The sequence below is a fragment of the Manis javanica genome, chromosome 10 (genome assembly GCF_040802235.1).
Source record: "Manis javanica isolate MJ-LG chromosome 10, MJ_LKY, whole genome shotgun sequence".
Classification (NCBI taxonomy): domain Eukaryota; kingdom Metazoa; phylum Chordata; class Mammalia; order Pholidota; family Manidae; genus Manis; species Manis javanica.
In genome coordinates this window covers 29,247,774-29,274,504 of record NC_133165.1, presented here as the reverse complement: position 1 = coordinate 29,274,504, position 26,731 = coordinate 29,247,774, and the positions used below count along the sequence as shown (strand labels likewise).

General features: G+C 46.9%; 1 protein-coding gene across 2 annotated transcripts in view; it reads left to right on the top strand.

Annotated features, from left to right (window-relative positions):
• The first annotated feature begins 1,847 nt into the window (after positions 1-1,847).
• The window catches only part of RBAK (RB associated KRAB zinc finger), a 54,347-nt gene continuing 29,463 nt past the window's right edge, over positions 1,848-26,731 (top strand). The window contains exon 1 of one of the 2 annotated variants that reach the window (XM_073215012.1): positions 1,848-2,111. In XM_073215012.1, the coding sequence (XP_073071113.1) occupies positions 1,897-2,111 (215 nt within the window). In that variant the 5' untranslated portion in view covers positions 1,848-1,896. The remainder of the gene's footprint in view (positions 2,112-26,731) is intronic. The other variant, XM_073215014.1, reaches the window with a different exon arrangement.

The window sequence follows — 26,731 nt, the reverse complement described above, 5'->3', positions numbered from 1 at the left end:
GCCCCACAACAGATCGAGCTGCTCGCTGAACTCAGCTGGGCTCCGCATTAAAGCCCCTCCAGCTCTGAGGGTGCCCAGGCCCCAGGTTTCCTGGAGCTGACAGGGAGGCGGACAGAGTATGTGGCTCAGAGCCAGCCAGGGGCCCAGAGTTAGGGTCTGTGCTGGCTCTGCAGTCCAGCCAGTGTGTACCTCCCCCAGGGAGGCAGCCGGGCAGCCCCCACAGAAGGTTCTGTGCACCGAGGAACAAAAAGGCTTCCTACAGTATGGGAGAATATGTTCATAAATGATTTATCCCTTAAGGCTCAATATCCAAAATACAGAAAGAGCTTACATGCCTCAACACCCAAAGAACCAATAACCCAATGAAAAAATGGGTGGAGGATCTGAACAAACACTCCTCAAAAACAAAGCAGATGGCCAACAAGCACATGAAAAGATGCTCCACATCACTAATCATCAGGGAAACGCAAATTAAAACCACAATGAGATATCACCTCACACTAGTAAGGATGGCCAGCATCAAAAAGTCTAAGAACAGCAAATGCTGCTGAGGATGCGGAGAAAGGGGAACCCTCCTACACTGCTGGTGGGAATGTGAGCTAGTTCAGCCGTTGTGGAAAGCAATCTGGAGGTTCCTCAGAAAACTAAAAATAGAAATGCTATTTGACCCGGGAATCCCACTCCTTGGAATTTACCCAAAGAATACAACTTCTCAGATTCAAAAAGACATGTACTCATATGTTTATCGCAGCACTTTTTACAATACCCAAGATATGGAAGCGACCTCAGTGTCCATCAGTAGATGAATGGATAAAGAAGTTGTGATACATATACAGAACGGAAAACTATTTGGCCATAAGAAACAAATCCTACCATTTAGAACAACATGGACGGAGCTGGAGGACATTATGCTTAGTGAAATAAGCCAGGCAGAGAAAGACAAATGCCAATTGATTTCCCTCATTTGTGGAGTATAGAAATGAAGCAAAACTGAAGGAACAAAACAGCAGCAGACTCAGTGAATCCAAGAATGAACTAGTGGTTACCAAAGGGGAGGGGTGTTGGGAGGACGGGTGGGGAGGGAGGGAGAAGGGGTTTGAGGGGTATTAGGTTTAGTACACATGGTGTGGGGTATCACGAGGAGAACAGTGTAGCACAGAGAAGGCACATAGTGGATCTGTGGCATCTTACTACACTGACGGACAGTGACTACTTTGGGCTATGGGTGGGGACTTGATAATATGGGTACATGTAGAACCACATTGTTTTTTCATGTGAAACATTCATAAGACTGTATATCAATCATACCTTAATAAAAATAAATTAAGAAAAAAAAGACAATGTGGGCTGTAGCCCGTCGGTGGGGCTTGCCACTGACCTTTGAAGAAGTCAGCAGAGCCCCGAAGGAGTGCCTGTGGAATTATGGTGGGGATTATGTTCAAAATACAGCCGTTATAGCAAGAAATGTCATCTAACTGAATCTTCGAATACGTGAACACTTCACCTCTCTTCATTTATTCAAATCTTCCTTAGTTTTTCTCAGTAATGTTTTGTATTTTTATTAAGGTATCATTGATATTCAATGTTATGAAGGATTCACATGAGCACCATGGTGGTCACTAGATTCACCCATATTACCAAGTCCCCCCATCCCCCATTGCAGTCACTGTCTGTCAGTGTAGTAAGATGCTGTGGGGTCACAATTTGTCTTCCCTGTACTGTACTACCCTCCCCATGACCCCCCTCCATTATGTGTGCAATCATAATGCCCTTTAATTCCGTTTCCCCCCTCTCCCCACACACCCTTTCTCAGTATGTTTTATCATTTTCACTGAAGTTTCCCAGCGGTCCCGTCCGCATCCCGTACACCTGAGGGAACGTTTCCCTCCGTGCTGGATGCAGCGTCCTCTCCATAGCAACAAGGTTCCCGCCGTAGAGCGAGCGGCTCTAGGTCTGAGGGACGTGCTGTCGTCAAGCCGCGAGTGTCGTAAACCAGGTGCGGTGCGGAGAGGCGCAGGACGTGGCTGGAGCACTGGCACGGCCGCAGGAGGAGCAGACGGACCTTTCCAGGTGTGGGCGCGGAAAGCCAACGAGCCGGCGGTGCAGCAACGGTGAGTAGCGGAGGGGACCGGGGAGCGGCGGAGTCAGCGGGAGCCGGGCGGCCGGGGCGGCCGGAGCAGGGCCGGCCAAGTGGATGGGAGCGCTCTCTGCCCGCCTCCGCTGCCGCAGCTGTCGGAGCCGCGCCGCGGCCGCTCCGCTCTCCCTGAGCCGTCGCGTCTCTCCCCTGGTCTGTCTCCGGCTGGCCGCTCCTGCCGCCGCTGCCGCCTCCCGGGAAGGTCCGCCGCCGCCGCCTCCCCGGCGCTGGGCGGGCTGCCGGGATGCTGCCGGCCAGTTTTCAGGTCTGGGCAGAGCGGGTTTTGCGCACTCTTTAGCCCCTCGCCGGGCCGGGCTGTGCTACCGGCTGCTTGTCGGCGAGCGCGCGTCCCGGCGGAGCGCGCCACGGGCGGACCGGGCTGGGCCAGTGGCAATGAAGGTGGTACTGGCCGGCGAGGCGCGCCCGCGCAATCGGGGTTCGGCGGCGGGACGGAGGCGCGGGGCCCTCAGCAGCCCCGCTCCTCGGCTCTCGGCTGGCCGCGGCGATGCGAGCCCCGGGAGTGCGGTCCACGTTCCGTGGGGAGCTGGCGCGGCGGCCGGGGACTCCGGGCGCGAGCGGGCACCTACTTGCCGCCGTGGGAGACCTGGAGCTGGCGGCAAGCTGGGCTGCAGGTGCCTTTGCGGAGTTGTTACCCGGTCTCAGGGACGGGGAGGCACCACAGACAGTTCCCCTCGCCCGGGAGAGCTGCTTTGCTCCGGGATGGGGCTCTGCGTGGACACCTTTTTTCTCTTTGGTGTTTTTGGGGAAGTTGTTATCCGGCCAGAGTCGTGGAGCGCTGCACCCGGGTAACGGAGCTTGGATGGCGCGCTGGGTCTGGGGTGGCTGGCGGGTCGGGGAGGAGCGAACTAACCGAGGGTCGCGCGCGTCCGCTGCCGGCGCTGCAGCTGCAGTGTTTATTGATTTGTGTGAGTTGCTTGCGTGTCTGCTTATCTCGGGGCCGATTCTGTGCTGTTCTCTACCTCTTGTTCAGTGAACAGTGAAATGTCTGCTGATTGCTGTTGTCTGGACAGGTCCTGTGGCGAGAGGAGGGAGAGTTGCCCGCCCGGGGGCGGGGTGCTCTGGCGCGGGCCCCCGCCCGGAGACCGGGTACCTGTTTGTACAGTAATGGGCGGCAACGACCCTGTCGCCGTCTGCAGCCCAGGCTGTGTTAGGAATTTCGCGTAGGTTTCTGACCAAGCGGCTCCTTTTGGCTCCTGCGTTGTTGTTAGTTAGTTAGTTAGTTAGTTAGTTAGTTAGTTAGTATCATTAATATTCACTTACCTGAGCAGCATTGTGGTTACTAGATTGTCCCCATTATCAAGTATCCACCACATACCCCATTACAGTCACTGTCCTGCATTATTTTTAAAACGATTTTTTGGACTAGGGCAATAAAGGTGTTGCTGGGATTGCTGTACCTTCCAGTAAAATGAGGAAATGTGTGTTTGAGTGCCAACTCTCTGCCGCTACCCAGGCTCCCTGGCTCCCTTTCTCCCTCCCCTCCTGGACACAAAACTCGAGTTTCTGTAACCGTTCCTGGCAGTTTTAGATTTTGTGTCGGATTTCCTGTCTAGAAGCAGATACCAAGATTTTAACTGGTTCATGATGTTTCCTTCCAATTGAAAACACAATATATTGGGCTGACACTGAAATCACCTCTTTCATGAATGATTTTTAGTTATTCGAGTACACATTCACTTTTTTAATTAATTGATTATTTATTCATTTATTTTGGTATAATTAATATACACTTACGTTAGCAGCATTGTGGTTACTAGATTTCCCCCTGTTATCAAGTCCCCACCACATACCCCATTACAGTCACTGTCTATCAGCATAGTAAGATGCTATAGAGTCACTAGTCTTCTCTGTGCTATACTGCCTTGCCTGTGCCTACCCTCCCCAACCCCCTATATTATGTGCACTAATCGTAATGCCCCCTTTTCCCCTTATCCCTCGCTTCCCACGCATCCTCCCCAGTTCCTTTCCCTTTAGTCACTGTTAGTCCATTCTTGGGTTCTGTGATTCAGTTTTTTCTTCGTTCTTATACTTGACATATGAGTGAAATCATTTGATACTTGTCTTTCTCTGCCTGGCTTATTTCACTGAGCATAATACCCTCTAGCTCCATCCATGTTGCTGTAAATGGTAGGATTTGTTTTCTTCTTATGGCTGAATAATATTCCATTGTGTATATGTACCACATCTTCTTTATCCATTCATCTACTGTCGGACACTTAGGTTGCTTCCATTTCTTGGCTATTGTAAGTGGTGCTGCAATAAACATAGGGGTGCATATGTCTTTTTCAAACTGGGCTGCTGCGTTCTTAGGTTAAATTCCTAGGAGTGGAATTCCTGGGCCAAATGGCATTTCTATGTTGAGTTTTTTGAGGAACGTCCTTAATGCTTTCCACAGTGGTTGAACTAATTTACATTCCCACCAGCAGTGTAGGAGGATTCCCCTTTCTCCACAACCTCGTCAGCATGTGTGGTTGTTTGTCTTTTGCATGGTGGCCATCCTGACTGTTGTGAGGTGATATCTCATTGTGGTCTGAATTTGCATTTCTCTGATAATTAGCGATGTGGAGCATCTTTTCATGTGCCTCTTGGCCATCTGAATTTCTTCTTTGGAGATTTGTGTGTTCAGATCCTCTGCCTATTTTTTGTCGGGTTATTTGCCTTTTGGTTGTTGAGGTGCATGAGCTCTTTATATTTTGGCTGTCAACCCCTTATGATATATGTCACTTATGAATATATCCTCCCATACTGTAGAGATGCCTTTTTATTCCACTGATGGTGTCCTTTGCTGGACAGAAGCTTTTTATGTTGATAGAGTCCCACTTGTTCATCTTTGCTTTTGTTTCCCTTGTCTGAGGAGGCATGTTGATGAAAAAGCTGTTCATGTTTATATTCAAGAGACTTTTGCCCATGATTTACTTCTAAGAGTTTTATTGTTTCATGACTTACATTCAGGTCTTTGATCCATTTCAAGTGTACCTTTTTGTATGGAGTTGGACCTTAATCCCATTTCATTCTCTCTCTCACATGTAGCTCTCCAGTTTTGCCAACACCAGCTGCTGAAGAGGCTGTCATTTCCCGTTTGTATGTCCGACCGTCGTTCCTTTATCACATATTAATTGGCCATGTGTGTGTGGGTCATATCTGCATCCTCTATTCTGTTCCTTTGATCTACAGGTCTGTTCTTGTACCAGTACCAAATTGTCTTGATTACTGTGACTATGTAGTAGAACTTTAAGTTGGGGAGCGTAATCCCCCCTCTTCCCCTGCTTTATTCTTCCTTCTTAGGATTGCTTTGGCTGTTCGGGGTCTTTTGTGGTTCCATATGACTCTTAGAGCTATTTGTTCCAGTTTGTTGAACAAACTGGGTCAAGCACTTGGATCTGGAAGGCAGGTGGCTCTGACCTTAGGTGGCCCCTCCTTCCTCACCCAGCCTCCAGTTCCTTCTAGGCTCCACATCCCACGATCCCGTGTTCCCCCAACTGCAGTCCGGCGCCTCCACCCCCAGATCCCAGATGCTCACACACCTCCTCACACTCTTCCCGGGAGACCCAGGCCTTCCAGCCCATGGATTGGGCGAATTGGACTCGCCGTTGGTGGAACAGATGACTCTTGGAATGGTCGTTCCCATAGAGAAGCCAAAGGATGGCCAGTTTGTGGCCTTCGTCCTCCTCCATGTCGTTGGCCAGGTAGCTGGGGAGAGACATCGGGCTGCTGGTCAGGAGCAAGACGGGAAGGATCCCCAGCCAAGGTCAGCTTCCAACGAGAGGCACAGGCTGAACTTGACAAAGGACCTACGGGAGCCCTACCAGCATCACATGGGGCCACCCAGTCATCAAGAAGCCCCTGCGGGACAGATACCTGAAGGGCGCCTCTCACAGCTGGATGCTGAAGACAAAGACGCTTGGGGAGGACTGAGGGCAAGCGGTGCAGTTTCCATGCAATGTCCCCATCATCTTCCCTGTGCCCTTTAAACCGGTTGTATGTGCGTACCCTGTGGCTCCCTGCAGAGTGAGGATATGTGCACATCCAGAGGGCAGGAACTGACTGGCCGGTTTCTGTAGTCATAGCTTCCCTACTGTGTGGCTCAGGCTGGAGGATGGGTGCCACGTGCCCTTCTCAAGGCTCTCCTCCCAGCCCTCCTAGTCCCTGGCACGGATGCAGTGTACAAGATTTAGTTGAATGAATGGATGGATGCATGCATGCTTTTGTCTCACAGTCAAATGCCGTACTGATCGCCTCATGGACTCAGTGTAGCTTAAACATTTGCAGCACAAAGTAGCGTGCTGAGGGCTTTATGAACATGTGGATATTTTGACAAGACCTGCCTGCAACGGTGTCTGGTCTGATGGTTTGGAGAAGGGGAGGGGGGAGATAGGAAGTGAAGTAAATATTACCCGGAACGTGACATGACACTAGGATTTTAGCTGATGTGCTACTGGGGGACCGCAGTTAGGGGTCCAGGGGACGCATGGGAACAGTTGTGCTATTTGCACCGACTTTAAGGATAGGTCATTTTCTTCCAATATACATATGTCTGAAAGACACCTACAAGTCAGAAGACACAATGTGAAAACAGAGGGAAGGGATTTCAGACGGAGCATTGGAAAAAAGCAGTGCAATATGAGGACCATAAGCAAGTGTGATGCCGACTGTGGGGAGGATTGAGTTCAGACTGAGAAGGCTGACCTCGGCTTAGAACCCCCTTAGCCGGTGACATTGCTGAGGAGGGGCGGGGAGCATTAGACCTGTGTTCTCGGAGGATTTGGGGCGTGTAAAGCCTTGTAGGAAGCACGGGTGGGGAATGTTTACACTCAGTCTGTGTCACATGACGAGGGCCTGCGTTGTGGCATCCAGCTGGGAAGCCAGAGGAGGACGGTCCACTTGATGTGGACTCGGGCAGGAGAGCGTCCAAGGCTTCTGAGCGGGGTGGTGCAGTCTCAAGCCTGGCCACCTGGGGACAGCGTGGCGCCCATTCTGTCCCTCCTCTTAGGAGGGTTTTCTGTGGTCTTTTGTTCGTTCCTATGTTTTTACTGGTGTTAGGCTTGTCTGTCTCCACAGACAACAGTATAGAAACCGCTCTGTTATAATCCTATCCTTGGTATACCAAAGTGAACAGTATGTGTGGAGTAAAAAAGAAAATAGATACAAGTCCCACACCTCTCCCTCCGCCCTCCCAGAGGACTGAATGTTGACGGCCGGCCACGGACAGCAATACTCACAGAGCTATGAAGAAGTGAGTTCGCTGGTACTGCCAGTAGGGGAGACCAGCCCGGCTGAAATATGCTATACCCATGGCCAGGAGATACTGAGGAAGAGGAGAACACCACAGGAGAGCAGTCACATCCCAGAAGAGGAAGGACAGAGGGGTGACAGAGGGGGAGGCTGGGGGCAGACCCCGCCCGTGTGGGGAGACGGACTTTAGGACGCTCGTGGATGGCAGGCTTTGCCGGTGGGACGCCGGGTATTTAGGACAGCCGCCATCAGAAGGGTCTTCGATAAGCTGGCACAAATGGGAGTCCCCAGGGCTGAGACGAGAAGGGACTTGCGGTGGCAGCCAAAGGGGTGGAACCCAGAGGAGTGGGGGTGTGGGCAGAGCTGCTCCTTCACACGCAAGGTGCCTCCAGGCCCCGCAAAGGGCAGTGTGGACAAGGCAGTGAGTTGGAGAGAGAGGCGAGACTGTGGGTTTAAAAGGCATCTCTCCAGCCCCCCAGGGCAGATGCTGGAGAGGAAACACATCTCAGTGGACAAAGTTACCTTGTCAGATACCCTCAGATTTTTGTCCCAGGCCAGGAATCTTTTCACAGCACGGTCCCCTGGGAAGAGAGGCACAGGTTAGATGGACAGCCGGAGCAGGGCCGAGCAGAGAGCAGCCGTACCTGCTGACGGGACCTTTTGGGGTGGGGAGGCCGAGGTGCACTCATTGGGCCAGAAAGATGGTGCCACCCTTCTTGGGTGGCTTGGGGGGGCAGGTGTCAGTAGGTGATGTGCACAGGTCTGATCCTACTGAAGGTGGTGCTCCGTCACTGCGCAGGAAGGCATCGTCTCCCTTGATGGTCACATCAGCGCGCCCAATGGCCTGTCAGCACCCCGCAGGCTGACGGAGGCATTTAGATTTGAAAGCCTCAGGGGTGCAGTGGAAGCCGAGCTTTCGTGTTCCAAGTGCAGACTGCTTCTGCCTCTGGACTAATCCTGCCTCATTTCTAAGTGTCCCCGGAGGAGTCCTCTGGGAACAGAGAGGTCACCAACTGACAGGGAATTCTTTTCCATTGGAAAAGTCTAGTCACTGGAAGTTTCTCTAAAGGGGAATAGGCTCAGGGTTCCCCCTACCAAGCAGCCTTTTGAAGGCCTCGTGGTGCTCGGGCAGCACCGGGGACACCCGCCATCGCTTCAGCCTCATCTTGAGGCCGCACAGTATGTCCAGTTCCCAGGCGTCCTCCTCGCCTGGGGCTGCCTCCTCCAACTCCTCCTGGAGAGCGGCCGGCCTCTCCCGCTTCCCGTGCCGGCTGGAGCCCTCTGGCACAGGGCTGCTGTGTGCCTGGGCTTCTGGGCAAAGAAACCAGGTGACAGTGTCCAGCTGTTGCCTTTGGGATTCGTCCCTTGGTCCTCGTGTCCCTTCCCACTCCACTGCAACTACCCCCAAAAGACAAGCTGCCCCCAGTGTCTCTGCTGTCACAGACCGTGGCCTTCTCCCCAGCCATCTGTCCATCCTCCTTTGCTGGCAGCCATCTGCTCCCATCCACTTTGCCATTGTTCCGTCTCCCCGTTCTCAACACCCTTCCTCATTTAGATAATTCCTCCAGGTGCCCTTCCCCGTGTGTGTCCTTGTCCCCACACCTACACCCTCGTCCTCCAGTCCCTGGCCTTCTGAGTGTCTCCTTCCTTCACACAAGCCGCACCTGGGTAGGCCTTCCTGCTGTCGGCTCCCCGTCCTCAAGCCCCTCGTCCCTCCGCTGCCTCACCTGGCGGTCCTGGTCTCTGTGCGTCCAGCATCACGTCCGGCTGGTGCCCGGAGGGGCCAGGCTGGAGCCTCTGGCTCACAGCCTGGGAACTCGATGGAACACTGGCCATAATTTCTGCCCAAGTCTCCCCTCTCCGGGACCAGACCCTGTGCAAACTCCTCTTGTGGATTCTCACTGAATGTGACCCCGTTATCCCTACTCTAGGCTAAGGAGACGCTAGGAGTAGAGAAAGCTCTGAGAAGGTGCTTCTGGCTACCTGTGCTGCCAAGCACCTGCCAACCAGGAGGGTTGGAATCCTGTGAGGTCATAGGTTGCTGCAACCTAGCAACCAGTTTGAAGGAAAAGCAGCAACTACCAGTCCAATCTGAACAGGGGCAAACAAGGTCTCCTGCCACTGGCCCAAGTTGTGACCACCCCCCAAGATGATCCTCGAGCCGTCCAGGTCCCCTTTCAGCTCTCCTCCACAGATGACGTGTCCTCTCCACTCTCCACTTGACACACGGGTGGACTCTCGCCCTCTGTCTCGTTCTCCTATGGAGCATGTCTAGTGAGTGGCTAGGAAATTCAGGGTAGGCAGAAACAGTCAGCCCTACAAGAGTGACATAGGTAGGTAAGAAAGATCCCAGGTACATTGACTTGGACTCAAAAGTTAACTTTAAAACACTTGACAGAACAGAGCTCTTCGGCTCAATGTTCACTGACACTAGAGGGACTGTAGTACAGACCACTATACAGAGGGACGCATCCTCACCCATCAGGCATCTTTGAGCCCAAAAGAACATTTTGAGGACCTGAAATCATAGAATACCTGTGCTCATGCCCACTTCAAATGGTGCCTACAATTTCAGCAAGTCTATGGATTTCCCAGATCCTGCCCCTCAATTCCAATTAAGAAACTCTATTCTGTGTATAAAACTTCCGATTATGTGTATCACTTTGTCCCAGAAATTTCACCACCATTTGTGTATCATACGAATAAAATGTCACATGCCCAATGAAAAGGAGTTAAATACCTAGGAATACTCCTAACCAAGGAACTGAAAGGCCTTTACCCTGAAAACTACAAGACACTCTTAAGAGAAATTAAAGAGGACACTAATAAATGGGAATTCATCCCATGCTCTTTGCCAGGAAGAATTTATATAGTCAAAATGGCCATCCTGCCTAAAGCAATCTACAGATTCAATGCAATCCCTATCAAAGTACCTACAGCATTCTTAAATGAACTAGAGCAAATAGTTCTGAAATTCATATGGAACCACAAAAGACCCCAAATACCCAGAGCAATCCTGAGAAGAAAGAATAAAGCAGGGTGGATTATGCTCCCTGAATTCAAGCTCTCCTCAAAAGCCACAATAAGACAATTTGGTACTGGCACAAGAATAGACCCATAGACCAGTGGAACAGAATAGAGGAGGCAAATATTAACCCAAACATATATGGTCATTAATATACAACAAAGGGGCCATAGATATACAGTGGGGAAATGACAGCCTCGTCAACAGGTGGTGTTCGCAAAACTAGACAGCTACATGTAAGAGAATGAGACTGAATTATTGTCAAACCCCATACACAAAAGTAAACTCAAAATGGATCAAAGATCTGAATGTGGGTCATGAAACCATAAAACTCTTAGAAAAAAAATAGGTAAAATCTCTTGGACATAAACATGAGCAACTTCTTCATGAACATATCTCCCTGGGCAAGGGAAACAAAAGCAAAAATGTGCAAGTGGGTCTATATCAAACTAAAAAGCTACTATACAGCAAAGGACACTATCAATAGAACAAAAAGACATCCTACAATATAGGAAAACATATTCATAAATGACATGTCTGACAAGGGTTGACATCCAAATTACATAAAGAGCTCACACAGCTCATCACACAAAAAGCAAATAAGCCAACTAAAAAATGGGTAGAGGAGCTGAACAGACAGTTCTCCGAAGAAGAAATTCAGATGACCAACAGTCACATGAAAAGATGCTCCACATCCCTAATCATCAGAGAAATACAAATTAAAACCACAATGAGATATCATCTCATACAAGTTAAGATGGCCAACATCCAAAATACAAAGAGCAACAAGGATGCCAAGAAAGGGGAACCCCCCTACACTGCTGTTGGGAATGTAAACTATTTCAACTATTGTGGAAAGCAGTATGGATGTTCCTTAAAAAACTCAACATAGAAATGCCATTTGGGAGGCGGAGCCAGGATGGCGGAGTGAGTAGAGCAGTGGAAATCTCCTCCCAAAAACACATAGAGCTATGAAAATATAACAAACAAAACTCTTCCTAAAATAGAGACCAGAGGACACAGGACAACATCCAGACCACATCCACACATGCAAGAACCCAGCGCCTTGCGAAGGGGGTAAGATACAAGCCCCGGCCCGGCAGGACCCGAGCACCCCTCCCACTGGCTCCCGGCGGGTGGAAAGAAACCGGAGCGGTTTTTTTTTTGGCGAGTGCTTTTTGGAAGCCTTAAAGGGACAGGGAGCCCATTGCTAGGGAGGCAGGGCGGCGGGACCAGTGAGCGGTGCCTGGGACCGGCGCCTGAGGATGGAGGAAATCACGCATTTTTCCCCTTTTTTTTTTCTCTTTTTGGCAAGTGCTTTTTGGAAGCCTTAAAGGGACAGGGACCCCGTTGCTACGGAGGCAGGGCGGAGGGACCAGTGAGGGGGTGCCTGGGACCGGCGCCTGAGGACAAAGATTACCGCGCATTTTCCCCTACAGGACCGGTGGGCGGGTGCCTGAGACCAGCGCCTGAATACAGAGGAAATCGTGCGCTTTTCCCCTTTTTTTTTCTCTTTTTGGCGAGTTCTTTTTGGAAGCCTTAAAGGGACAGGGACCCCAGTGCTAGGGAGGCAGGGCGGCGGGACTGGTGAGCGGGTGCCTGGGACCGGCACCTGAGGACAAGGACTATCCGGTGTTTTTCCCTGCAGGACCGGAGGGCAGGTGCCTGAGACCGGCGCCTGAGGACAGAGGAAATCACGCGTTGTTCCCCCTTTTTTTTTTCTCTTTTTGGCGAGTGCTTTTTGGAAGCCTTAAAGGGACAGGGACCCCGGTGCTAGGGAGGCAGAGCAGCAGGACCGGTGAGCAGGTGCCTGGGACCGGCGACTGAAGACAGAATATTGCGCGTTTTTCCCTGCGGGACCGGTGGGTGGGTGCTTTTTGGAAGGCTTGAAGGGACAGGGACCCCGGTGCTAGGGAGGCAGGGCAACAGGACCAGTGAGCAGGTGCCTGGGACCGGCGCCTGAGGAAAAAAAAAAAAATCGCTTGTGTTTTCCTTTTTTTTTTTTTTTTCTGCTCCCTCTCTCATTGTTGCTGTTGTTGTTTTGGTTTGGAGAGTGCTTTTTCAAAGTCTTAAAGGGGCAGGACAGGACACTTAGACCAGAGGCAGGGAATCTGGGTATCTCTGGGCACTCTAACCCCCTGGGCAACAGGGAGCACAGAGGCCCCTTAAGGAGAAAAATAGCCTCCCGGCCGCTCCCCCTCCAATGGGGCTTCGCCACTTCGGAGGAGCAGCCCCAGCCAGGGCACGCCTACAGCAACAGCGGAGATAAACTCCATAGCAAACGGGCAGGTAGCAGAAGCCCTGTCTGCGCACAGCTGACAAGCATAAGCCACTAGAGGTTGCTATTCTCCCAGGAGAGGAAGGCCACAAACCAACAAGAAGGGAAGCTCTTCCAGCGGTCACTCGTACCAGGTCTGCAAACTATCTCTGTCACCATGAAAAGGCAAAACTACAGGCAGACAAAGATCACAGAGACAACACCTGAGAAGGAGACAGACCTAACCAGTCCTCCTGAAAAAGAATTCAAAATAAAAATCATGAACATGCTGACAGAGATGCAGAGAAAAATGCAAGAGCAATGGGATGAGATGCAGAGAAAAATGCAAGAGCAATCGGATTAAGTCTGGAGGGAGATCACAGATGTCAGGAAGGAGATCACAGAAGTGAAACAATCCCTGGAAGGATTTATAATCAGAATGGATAAGATGCAAGAGGCCATTGAAGGAATAGAAGCCAGAGAGCAGGAACATATAGAAGCTGACATAGAGAGAGATAAAAGGATCTCCAGGAATGAAACAACACTAAGAGAACTATGTGACCAAACCAAAAGGAATAATATTCGTATTATAGGGGTACCAGAAGAAGAAGAAAGGGGAAAACGGATAGAAAGTCTCTTTGAAGAAATAATTGCTGAAAACTTCCCCAAACTGGGGGAGGAAATAATCGAACAGACCATGGAATTACACAGGACCCCCAACAGAAAGGATCCAAGGAGGACAACACCAAGACACATAATAATTAAAATGGCAAGGATCAAGGACAAGGAAAGAGTTTTAAAGGCAGCCAGAGAGAAAAAGGTCACCTATAAAGGAAAACCCATCAGGCTAACATCAGACTTCTCGACAGAACCCCTACAGGCCAGAAGAAAATGGCATGATATACTTAATGCAATGAAACAGAAGGGCCTTGAACCAAGGATACTGTATCCAGCATGACTATCATTTAAATATGATGGCAGGATTAAACAATTCCCAGACAAGCAAAACCTGAGGGGTTTTGCTTCCCACAAACCACCTCTACAGGGCATCCTACAGGGACTGCTCTAGATGGGAGCACTCCTAAAAAGAGCACAGAACAAAACACACAACAAATAAAGAATGGAGGAGGAGGAATAAGAAGGGAGAGAAGAAAAGAATCTCCAGACAGTGTATATAACAGCTCAATAAGTGAGCTAAGTTAGGCAGTAAGATACTAAAGAAGCTAACCTTGAACCTTTGGTAACCACGAATCTAAAGCCTGCAATGGCAATAAGTACATATCTCTCAATAGTCACCCTAAATGTAAATGGACTAAATGCACCAATCAAAAGACACAGAGTAATAGAATGGATTAAAAAAGCAAGACCCATCTATATGCTGCTTACAAGAAACTCACCTTAAACCCAAAGACAAGCATAGACTAAAAGCCAAGGGATGAAAAAACATATTTCAGGCAAACAACAGTGAGAAGAAAGCAGGGGTTGCAGTACTAATATCAGACAAAATAGACTTCAAAACAAAGAAAGTAACAAGAGATAAAGAAGGACACTACATAATGATAAAGGGCTCAGTCCAACAAGAGGATATAACCATTCTAAATATATATGCACCCAATACAGGAGCACCAGCATATGTGAAGCAAATACAAACAGAACTAAAGAGGGAAATAGACTGCAATGCATTCATTTTAGGAGACTTCAACACACCACTCACCCCAAAGGATAGATCCACCTAGCAGAAAATAAGTAAGGACACACAGGCACTGAACAACACACTAGAACAGATGGACCTAATAGACATCTACAGAACTCTACATCCAAAAGCAACAGGATATACATTCTTCTCAAGTGCACATGGAACATTCTCCAGAATAGACCACATACTAGCTCACAAAAAGAGCCTCAGTAAATTCCAAAATATTGAAATTCTACCAACCAATTTTTAAGACCACAAAGGTATAAAACTAGAAATAAATTCTACAAAGAAAACAAAAAGGCTCACAAACACATGGAGGCTTAACAACATGCTACTAAATAATCAATGGATCAATGAACAAATCAAAACAGATATCAAGGAATATATAGAAACAAATGACAACAACAACACTAAGCCCCAACTTCTGTGGGATGCAGCGAAAGCAGTCTTAAGAGGAAAGTATATAGCAATCCAGGCACACTTGAAGAAGGAAGAACAATCCCAAATGAATAGTCTAACATCACAATTATCGAAACTGGAAAAAGAAGAACAAATGAGGCCTAAAGTCAGCAGAAGGAGGGACATAATAAAGATCAGAGAAGAAATAAACAAAATTGAGAAGAATAAAACAATAGCAAAAATCAATGAAACCGAGAGCTGGTTCTTTGAGAGAATAAACAAAATAGATAAGCCTCTAGCCCAACTTATTAAGAGAAAAAGAGAATCCACACAAATCAACATAATCAGAAATGAGAATGGAAAAATCACAACAGACTCCACAGAAATACAAACAATTATGACAGACTACTATGAAAACCTATATGCCAACAAACTGGAAATCCTAGAAGAAATGGACAACTTCCTAGAAAAATACAACCTCCCAAGACTGACCAAGGAAGAAACACAAAAGTTAAACAAACCAATTACAAGCAAAGAAATTGAAACGGTAATCAAAAAACTACCCAAGAACAAAACCCCGGGGCCGGATGGATTAACCTCGGGATTTTATCAGACACACAGAGAAGGCATAATACCCATTCTCCTTAAAGTGTTCCACAAAATAGAAGAAGAGGGAATACTCCCAAACTCATTCTATGAAGCCAACATCACCCTAATACCAAAACCAGGAAAAGACCCCACCAAAAAAGAAAATTACAGACCAATATCCCTGATGAATGTAGATGCAAAAATACTCAATAAAATATTAGCAAACAGAATTCAACAGTATATCAAAAGGATCATACACCATGACCAAGTGGGATTCATCCCAGGGATGCAAGGATGGTACAACATTTGAAAAATCCATCAACATCATCCACCACATCAACAAAAAGAAAGACAAAAACCACATAATCATCTCCATAGATGCTGAAAAAGCATTTGACAAAATTCAACATCCATTCATGATAAAAACTCTCAGCAAAATGGGAATAGAGGGCAAGTACCTCAACATAATAAAGGCCATATATGATAAACCCACAGCCAGCATTATACTGAACAGCGAGAAGCTGAAAGCATTTCCTCTGAGATCGGGAACCAGACAGGGATGCCCACTCTCCCCACTGTTATTTAACATAGTACTGGAGGTCCTAGCCATGGCAATCAGACAAAACAAAGAAATACAAGGAATCCAGATTGGTAAAGAAGAAGTTAAACTGTCACTATTTGCAGATGATATGATACTGTACATAAAAAAACCTAAAGACTCCACTCCAAAACTACTAGAACTGATATCGGAATACAGCAAAGTTGCAGGATACAAAATCAACACACAGAAATCTGTAGCTTTCCTATACACTAACAATGAATCAATAGAAAGAGAAATCAGGAAAACAATTCCATTCACCATTGCATCAAAAAGAATAAAATACCTAGGAATAAACCTAACCAAAGAAGTGAAAGACTTATACTCTGAAAACTACAAGTCACTCTTAAGAGAAATTAAAGGGGACACTAATAAATGGAAACTCATCCCATGCTCATGGCCAGGAAGAATTAATATCGTCAAAATGGCCATCCTGCCCAAAGCAATATACAGATTTGATGCAATCCCTCTCAAAGTACCAGCAACATTCTTCAATGAATTGGAACAAATAATTCAAAAATTCATATGGAAACACCAAAGACCCTGAATAGCCAAAGCAATCCTGAAAAAGAAGAATAAAGTAGGGGGGATCTCACTCCCCAACTTCAAGCTCTACAACAAAGCCATAGTAATCAAGACAATTTGGTACTGGCACATGAACAGAGCCACAGACCAGTGGAACAGATTAGAGACTCCAGACATTAACCCAAACAAATATGGTCAATTAATATTTGATAAAGGAGCCAAGGACATACAATGGCAAAATGACAGTCTCTTCAACAGATGGTGCTGGCAAAACTGGAGAGCTACATGTAGGAGAATGAAACTGGACCATTGTCTAACCCCATATACAAAGGTAAACTCAAAATGGATCAAAGACCTGAATGTAAGTCATGAAACCATTAAACTCTTGGAAAAAAACATAGGCAAAAACCTCTTAGACATAAACATGAGTGACCTCTTCTTGAACATATCTCCCCGGGCAAGGAAAACAACAGCGAAAATGAGCAAGTGGGACTACATTAAGCTGAAAAGCTTCTGTACAGCGAAAGACACCATCAATAGAACAAAAAGGAACCCTACAGTATGGGAGAATATACTTGAAAATGACAGATCCGATAAAGGCTTGACGTCCAGAATATATAAAGAGCTCACACGCCTCAACAAACAAAAAACAAATAACCCAATTAAAAAATGGGCAGAGGAACTGAACAGACAGTTCTCCAAAAAAGAAATACAGATGGCCAAGAGACACATGAAAAGATGCTCCACATCGCTAATTATCAGAGAAATGCAAATTAAAACTACAATGAGGTATCACCTCACACCAGTAAGGATAGCTGCCATCCAAAAGACAAACAACAACAAATGTTGGCGAGGCTGTGGAGAAAGGGGAACCCTCCTACACTGCTGGTGGGAATGTAAATTAGTTCAACCATTGTGGAAAGCAGTATGGAGGTTCATCAAAATGCTCAAAACAGACCTACCATTTGACCCAGGAATTCCACTCCTAGGAATTTACCCTAAGAACGCAGCAATCAAGTTTGAGAAAGAAAGATGCACCCCTATGTTTATCGCAGCGCTATTTATAATAGCCAAGAATTGGAAGCAACCTAAATGTCCATCGGTAGATGAATGGATAAAGAAGATGTGGTACATATACACAATGGAATACTACTCAGCCATAAGAAGTGGAAAAATCCAACCATTTGCAGCAACATGGATGGAGCTGGAGAGTATTATGCTCAGTGAAATAAGCCAAGCGGAGAAAGAGAAATACCAAATGATTTCACTCATCTGAGGAGTATAGGAACAAAGGAAAAACTGAAGGAACAAAACAGCAGCGGAATTACAGAACCCAAAAATGGACTAACAGGTACCAAAGGGAAAGGAACTGGGGAGGATGGGTGGGCAGGGAGGGATAAGGGGGGGGAAGAAGAAGGGGGATATTAAGATTAGCATACATAGGGGGTAGGGAGAAAGGGGAGGGTGGGCTGCACAACACAGAGAGGACAAGTAGTGACTGTACAACATTTTGCTAAGCTGATGGACAGTAACCGTAATGTGGTTGTTAGGGGGGACTTGATATAGGGGAGAGCATAGTAAACATAGTATTCTTCATGTAAGTGTAGATTAAAAATTAAAAAAAAAAAAAGAAAGAAAGAAAGAAAATGGGGATTACTCCTTGATAGGATAAAACTATTGGTAAATCAAAGATCAACGCATGCTTTAAATATCCTTAATGTTGATCACTTAAAGGGTGTCAGATGATCAGCTATGGAGGTACTCTTTTCTGATAATATTCCTTTCTCTTAATAAAAAAAAAAAAAAAAAGGCAGTCCCTGTGTGCTGACCTCCAATGAGTTCTACACAGTGGTATAGAGGGCATGTCAATGTGTGGGCAAAGGGTCTGTTTGTTTCTATGCAGAAGATCAAGGCCTAGCTTGGATACCCAGAAAATGAACTAAGATACGATATGAGGAGGAGCTTCCGGCATCAGCACTCTCTGGAGGACTCGTGCCGGGGGATGATCATCAAAAAGCCTCCACAGGGATCCGGGCGATGCTGCGGTTGTGGCTGCGTCCACCCCACCGTTTCCTGGACTTGCCATTGGAATGAGGAGGGAGATGTCTAGGCTGGCATGTGCATACAGTGAGAGAACGAATTTGAGTGGATCTGTACTGTTGGAACTCAACCAGGAGTTGGGAGGGGTGCAAGGTGTAGCACTCCAAAATCTTAAGACTATAGACTATCTATGGTTAAAAGGACATATGGGAGGTGAACAGATCCCAGAAATGGGCTGCTTTAATTTGTCTGATTTTTCTCAGACTGTTCAAGTACAGTTGGACAATATCCATCATATCATAGACTAATTTTCACAAATGCCTAGGGTGCCTAAATGGTTTTCTTGGCTTCACTGGAGATGGATGGTAATTATAGATTTGCTTTGTTTATGTCACCATATTCCTATTATGTTAATATGTGTGTACAAATTAGTAGTTTAAAACCTATACATACTTAAGGTACTCTACAAGAAGATATGTCAAAGAAATAATCAATCCTCCCATGTTTTCTTCCATATGCTACCTCTATAGCTTTTCTTCTTCCTTCCTAATTACAACCCTTAAATAGAATTCGTGCCTCATATCAAAGTTACCGAGTATCATAATTCCTCCAGGTGGTAAAGATACCTCGAGACAAGTGCTGGGCATAGAAGCCACAGGGCATAAATCTGCAAAGAAGTAAAATGCTAACCTTTTCAAACAATATAGCTTCTCTCTCACTTACCAACTTTACATTTCCCTTTATGGCCCCGGAAGATGACTGGTTAGCCAGAGACGGGTAAGATTCCTCAAGGGAGGAACAACCTAAGACAAGCACAGTCACAGGGGGGCCATCAGGTGAAAAATTGGGGATCAACAGAGGTGAGGCTCAGAACCTCATCCCCCCTGCTTTGAGAGAAATCTTCTGCATCCGTGGATGTTTTATTGCCATTGTCTAGCTTGGATTAACACATAGTCTACAGGCACACACCTGATCATCTACAATTGCTCTCTTACAACACTAAACTATGTTTTCTACCTTTATCTTGCATCTACCTACCACTTCAGCATTTTATTAAAAATAAAAATAATAATAATAATAAAGGGAGAAATGTGGGATCAACATATAAATCAAGTATAAAAATCAAACGAATATTCATATTTGACCTGAGTGTTTATAGTTCATAATGCGTGATCAAAACCGAAAGTTTCTGTGATGAATGCCCTTGTACTGTTCACCATGTAAGAATTTATTCACTATGTAAGAATTCGTTCACCATGTAAGAACTTGTTCGTTATGCTTCAGAAGATTGGAGACTGACGAGAGTTAGGCTTGAGATGGATTAATGATTGTACATTGAGCATTGACCCCCCTATACTGAATTTTATTGTTGTTAACAACCATTTGATCAATAAATATGAGAGATGCCCTCTCAAAAAAAAAAGAAAAAGAAAAAGAAATGCCATTTGACCCAGGAATTCCACTCCAAGGAATTTAACCTAAGAACGCAGCAGCCCAGTTTGAAAAAGACATATGCACCCGCATGTTTATTGCAACACTATTTACAATAGCCAAGAAATGGAAGCAGCCTGATTGTCCATCAGTAGATGAATGGATAAAGAAGATGTGGTACATATACAGAATGGAATATTATTCAGTCTGAGAAGAAAACAAATCATACCATTTGTAGGAACATGGATGGAGCTAGAGGATATTATGCTCAGTGAAATAAGCCAGGTGGAGAAGGACAAATATCAAATGATTACACTCATCTGTGGAGTATAAGATCAAAGAAAAAAGTGAAGGAAGAGCACAGAGGCAGACTCATAGAACCCAAGGATGGACTAATAGTTACCAAAGAGAAAGGGACAGGGTAGGATGGGTGGGAAGGGAGGGATAAGGGGGAGAAAAGAGGCATTACGATTAGCACACATAATGTAGCGGGGAGCAACACGGGAAAGGCAGTGTATTCAGAGAAGTAATGATTCTGTAGCATCTTGCTGCACTGATGGATAGTGACTGTAATAGAGTATGTGGGCGGGACTTGATATTGAGGAGAGTCTAGTGACCATAATGTTCAAGTAATTTTACATTAACGATACCAAAATATACAACAACAACAAAAATGTCACATGCAGAAAAACTTAGTGGGAAAACCTCCAATTCAGGAGAGACAAGGATGTTTTGTGAAGGTGGGGGCACACAGAAGCACAGACACAGACTGGAAACCACCCACTTGAAGGCTTGCCACAAGCCAGGTGGCTCCTCCTGAGCTCTGAGCGTCTGCTTTTCACCTGGGCATCTGAATCTCACGTTTTCTTTTTCAATTTTTACTGTGGTAAAATAACATAAAACTTACTGTTTGACCCATTTTTAAGGGTACAGTTCTGTGGCACTGAGCACTTTAAACTTTGCAGCTGTCCCTGACCATCCATCTCCAGATTGACACTACACACCCATTAAAGAACACCTGCCCCATCTCCCCTCCACTCCCTGGCACCCACCATCCTCCCTGGCACCCACCATCCTCTGTCTCTATAGCTTTGGCTCTTCTGGGTCCCTCGTTTAAGTAGAATCCTACAAAACTGGTCCATTTGTGTGTGGCTTATTTCATTCAGCACAGTGTCCTCAAGGGCCACCTATGTGGCAGCACATGCCAGAACTCCCTTTTTAAGGATGAGTAATATGCATTTTATATACATATACACATACCACATTTTACTTATCCATCCATCAGATATTTGGGTTGTTCCCGCATTTTGGCTCTGCATCTTACTTTTGATCCGTTGCTTGAACTTTGGTGAAAAGGACATCCCTTTTTCAGGATATGCCTGAAGTTTTATTTTGTATTTTGATGACTTCCATTGTCATCAATGGAATGGTTTAGACCATACCAAGGATGAGTAAAGTCCAATCAGTTCATCTGGAAAACAACATGGAGGTTCCGAAAAGATGAAAAATAGAACCAGCATATGAACCAGCAATTCCACTTCTGGGTGTTCATCCAAGGCAGATGAAAACAGGATCTTGAGATGTGTGCACCCCCATGGCCACCTCAGTATTATTCACATTTTCCAAGATGGGAAGCAACCTAAGTAGCCATCAGCAGATAAATGGATAAAGAAGATGTGGTTGACATAGATACTGATCTGCACAGAATGGAATATTATTCACCCACGAGAAAGATGGAAATCCTGTATGGATGGACCTGAAGGGTATTATGCTAAGTGAAAGAGACCACACAGATAAAGACAAGTTCTGTGTGGTCTTGCTTCCATGAGGAATCTAAAATAAAAAAAATCAGATTCAAATAAACAGAAAGGAGGGAAGGGTTTCTGAGGGGCTGAGCAGTGGTCTCTGAGCTTCCCCTTCTGTGACCCATATTGAAGCCCCAGGAAAATGACCGTGAGTCCTAAAGGACAGAAAAGAATTCTGTGATGGGGGTGGGGTGGGGGGCGCTTAGTGCTGACCTCTCTGATCCTGTGCCTGAATTATTAAGGGCTACTTATTAAAGGCAGCTGTTGGTCTTTAACTTTTATGTGGTCCCCTTCCCTGACAGCTGAAATACTCTTAGTGGACCACAAAATAACCTTAGTTGTATTGCTAGTCCTTGCCTATCTGACAAGTGTTACACAAAAAGTGGTCTAAATACCAAAGTGCCCATTTCCATGCTCTGCTATTGTTTTGAAATAAAGATTCATCCTTCGTAAGACATTTTCAAGATTGTCTCGTTTTCTTTGTTGATATAGCAAGTCTTTCCCCTGCCATGTGGGCTTAAATTTCTTTGTCTATAAAATAAAATACTTAATTATGATGATCTGAAAGGTGCTTTCCTGTGTTAACATAACCAATGCAGTGAGAAAGTGCCACAACAAAATTGACATTGTCAGTGACACAGTGTTTGGGGCAAATTGTACACCCCAAAACTCCTATGTTGGAGTCCAACACCTACTAGAAATAAGGGCTTTACAGATGCAATCAAGTTAAAGTGAGGTGATTAGGGTGGACCTTAATCCAGTATGACTAGTGTCCTTATAAAAGATGGAAATTTGAACACAGAGACACACAGATAGAAGAAAGACACCGGGAAGAAAAAGAGAGAGGGCAGAACAATCTGCAAGCTAAGGAGAGAGGCCGTGGACACATCCTTCCCCCACAGCCTTCAGAGAGAACCAACCCTTTTCACAGACACCTTGATGTTCTGGCCTCCGAACTGACTGTAAGACAGTAGACTTCTGTGGTTTAAGCCGCCCAGTTTGTGGTATTTTGTTAGGAAACTGATAGAACCAGTATTTTGAATGAGAAGGAATTCCTATTTGATAGTCACTTTCCTGACCCTGCTGCTTCCCCTTCCTTTAAAGTAAGATGGGTCCCTAGCCCTCAAAGAAGAATCCGTTATTTTATGCCAGATCCTAAACATGAGCTTTCTTAGTTTCTGACGGTTCCCGGTCAGAGTAGCCACATAAGCCGCATAAGAGATGGCTGAAAGCTTTTAGGAGAATGATTTCCAAATCTTGAAGATGGGAGCCATTTATCTTCATAAAATTGATGCATTAAAGAGAAAATAATTAGGAGAAAACACAGGCAACAGCCTAAAAAATTAAGGGTGGATAGGCTTCTTCAAGTAATGTCAAAACATGAAAACTATGAAGAGGAAATGAAAGATTTGGATACAACATATTAGCAATGTTTCTCTGAGAAAATAAAAGTTAACTAAGCTAAAAAGATAGATGACAAATTGGGGAAATATTTGTGTTTTACTCAAATACAAATACAAATAAAGTTTTCTATTCTAAATGGCAGTATATGAAGAGAGCTGAATGAAGCCACAGTAAAAGGTGGATTTCTGGGCAAGATGGACTCACAGGGCAGAATTTACCCTCCCAGATTAAACAAGCTTTCAATACACGGGATGTGAAGTGACTGTTTTTAGCCATTTGGAGAGAGGGGTGAGCCCCGCGAGCAATCCAGCCACGGCCCAGGGAGTGTCCCGGTCACCATACAGCGCAGGGGACCTGGGAGCGCAGCACGGCGCTGAGCTGCAGGGACACAGTGGAACGTTGAGTGGGGCACGGCAGCTGGGAATCAGTAGGCACAGAGCCAGAGCCAGGCGGGTGCAGAGGCCATCCCAGTCTTGAGGTGAGCACCGGTCAGTGCAGGCGGGGAGGGAAAAACTGGCGGCCAGGACCCAGATTAGGAGTGCTGTGTGTCCTCACGGTTGGGCGCCAGGTAATCAGTGCAGCTTCCATCCTTCTGGTGAAAATGGAAAAGAGCAGAGAAATGAACCCTAGGAGGTTTCCCAGAGGACGGTGGTCCTGTCACCTGAATTCCAGCATTCCATCGGTAGGAATTCAGGCCACGGCCAAGCTTACCAGCCGCAAGACCTAAGCAAGACTTCCTGGTGATGCCGCCACTGTGAAGAGCAATTTTGGAGAAGCACACGTTTTGTGCAGGATTAGTTTAGTAGGGAAAATCGGAAATGGGTTATGTGCCCATTCATTTGGATGAATCCATACTGACTATTCCTTTTAAAAGAAAAATTGCTTGAGAAAAGTTTAATATAAATAATTCCTCTGTCCCTTTCATATGTATCTAAGTCGTTTAGAAAGCTAAATAAGTCCGTTGTCAGCATTTATGCCAGATCCTAAACATGAGCTTTCTTAGTTTCTGACGTTCCCGGTCAGAGTAGCCACATAAGCCGCATAAGAGATGGCTGAAAGCTTTTAAGAGATGTCTTTCCTAATGGATGAGAGCCATCGCTTTGAAATGTAAACCTCAAAGAACACTGTCCTCTCCATCACCACAGGAGTTTAGGCTGTAATCACTGTTTGTCAGATCTGAGTTTTGTTTTTCCTTTGGATGAGGGCAATTAACTAGCATAATGGTGACCCGGATTACCAGGTGAATTTAGGATGAACTATGGCAGTATATATAGCAAAAAACTTACATGTAACTCTTACAAGGTACCGTGTATCTTGAATTCATGTGTGTAATAATTGTATCTGCTGACCTACATAAAAAGAAGAGGAGCTACATAAAATCACGAGGCTCTTCCCTTCCTAATTCCCACATATGTGGAGAGGATGTTCCCTGTTGGAGGGAGATTTCAATACCCGCCCCTGCTCCCCGCTTTTAAGAAACTGAAGGGTCCCCACCAGTAAGATGGCAAACTTCCGGCTTCTCTTCGAGGTCCTCAGTTCCTGCCGGCGCCACCTGAAGCCCAACCACCTCTCGCCCCCCTCCCAATCCCAGCACCTAGCCAACAGCCAACAGCCCCATAGAAGTGACACCTCAATCAATTCATGCCCCCTCCTATATAACCCAGCACCTTTCCCTAATAAAGCAGAACTCTCCGGTGAATTGTTGCTGTGTGTCGCTCCTTTCCTTTCATTGGTGCCGAAACCCGGGAGACGGGACACCCCAACTGGGCCCCGTCTTCCCCCCAACACCAGCAGCAGCTTGCCCTCGTCCTCTTTTTCCGGCGCTGGCTCCTCACACTCACCACTCCTCTCTGGCCTTTAGGTAAGTTTTCCCCCCAGAGTGGGCCACTCTTCCCCGAGCTATCGCAGTGCCATTGACCATGATCCTCCGGCAAGGCCCTGACGCTCGGGGATGAGGAGGGAACTCTCCCCGCCTCAGGCCTTCACGGCTGCGGCGGACCCTGAGGCCCCTCCTCCAACAGCCATAAATCCCCGCCTCAAGCCTTTACAGCTGAGGCGGATGCTCAGGCCCCTCCTCCGACAGTCATAAACGCATTCACCGTCCCTTCCATCAGTGCTGAAACTTTTTAAGCAAAATTTCCCCGGGGTGGGCCACTCTTCTCTGAGCTATCACAGTGCCATTGACCGTGATCATCCGGCAAGGCCCTGACGCTCGGGGATGAGGAGGGAACTCTCCCCGCCTCAGAACTTCACGGCTGCGGCAGACTCTCAGGCCCCCCCTCCAACAGCCATAAACGAGGTGACTCCTTTGCGGATGAGAACGCTCCCTTTCCCCGCCCCCTCCTCCTTCTGTTCCATCCGCCGAAATCTGTTCTGTCTGCCGAAAACGCCTAGCGCTAGGTACCTCGTGACTCCGGCACTCTGCCTTCTTAGGGAAGTCTGGGTGACGACCCACACTTCCTAAGAAATTCCGACTCGTATTCGAGTTTCCGCAGACCACCAAGGATCATCGGGGACGCCGTTTGTCTCCTTGCGGTCTGCTTCCAGTCCGAGGATCTCCGTTCGTCTTCCCGTTTGTCTCCTTCTCTGTCCTTCAGCCATGGGAGCCTCCTCATCCCTCCCTGAAAGTTCACCTCTTGAATGCCTGCTTAAGCATCTGGCTACCCTCTCCCTGACGCCTGATATAAAACCAAAACTTCTCCATAAATATTGTTCCCAAGACTGGCCGACATACCCCCTAGACAATAACAACAAATGGCCCGCAGGGGGAACTCTTGATCCTAACATCACTCGCGATCTTTTTAACTACTGCCAGTGCCTGAAAAAATGGAAGGAGATTCCCTATATGGAAGCTTTCCGCCTCCTCCTCTCCCCGCCCCCTCCCAAGTTCTCCTAGCCTGCAAGCCGCCACCCCCGCAGAAGCCTCCCGTTCACTCCCTTCCCCTTCTTCTCCTACAACAGCCCTTCTCCCTTCCTTCCCCACCATCTCCTCCCCCATCTCACCTCCTCCGCCTTCGTCCCCGCAGATTAAGCCTGAGCCTTTCAGCCCCCTCTTTAACTAGGTCCCAAGGGCCTCCTCCATCTTTGCCCTCATCACCTGTTTCTCCCCTGTTAGGGACCGCCTTTGTCTTCTCACATGTTTGTAGAGAGAATGGGAAAGCACCTTCCCCCATGTCTGAACGCAGCATGGGAAAGCACGAGCTAGAGAACAACCGGTGCAGTCCTTAGAAGTTATCTGTCCACAAAAACATATCTTGCCAAGACTCCTCACTCTGAAAATAGGGAGACCTTGAAGATGTGTAGAAACACTGCCCCTGCTTCTAAATATGCCCTTCCCCCACTTGCCGATGTGGCAGGAATGGAGAACAAAGAACATTCTGTTTACGCATTCCATAAGCAATTAACTGGAGCCCTGCTGTAGCTCAATTAGTAGAGCATGGGACTCTTAACCTCAGAGTCATGAGTTCAAGCCCAACTAGAGTGGCAGAGGCAAGCAGCTGGGCTGCTAGCTGGCGACATGTGGGTCTGATTCTATCTTTCTTTATTTTCTTTGCCCCCCTTCTGCACTTCAGGACC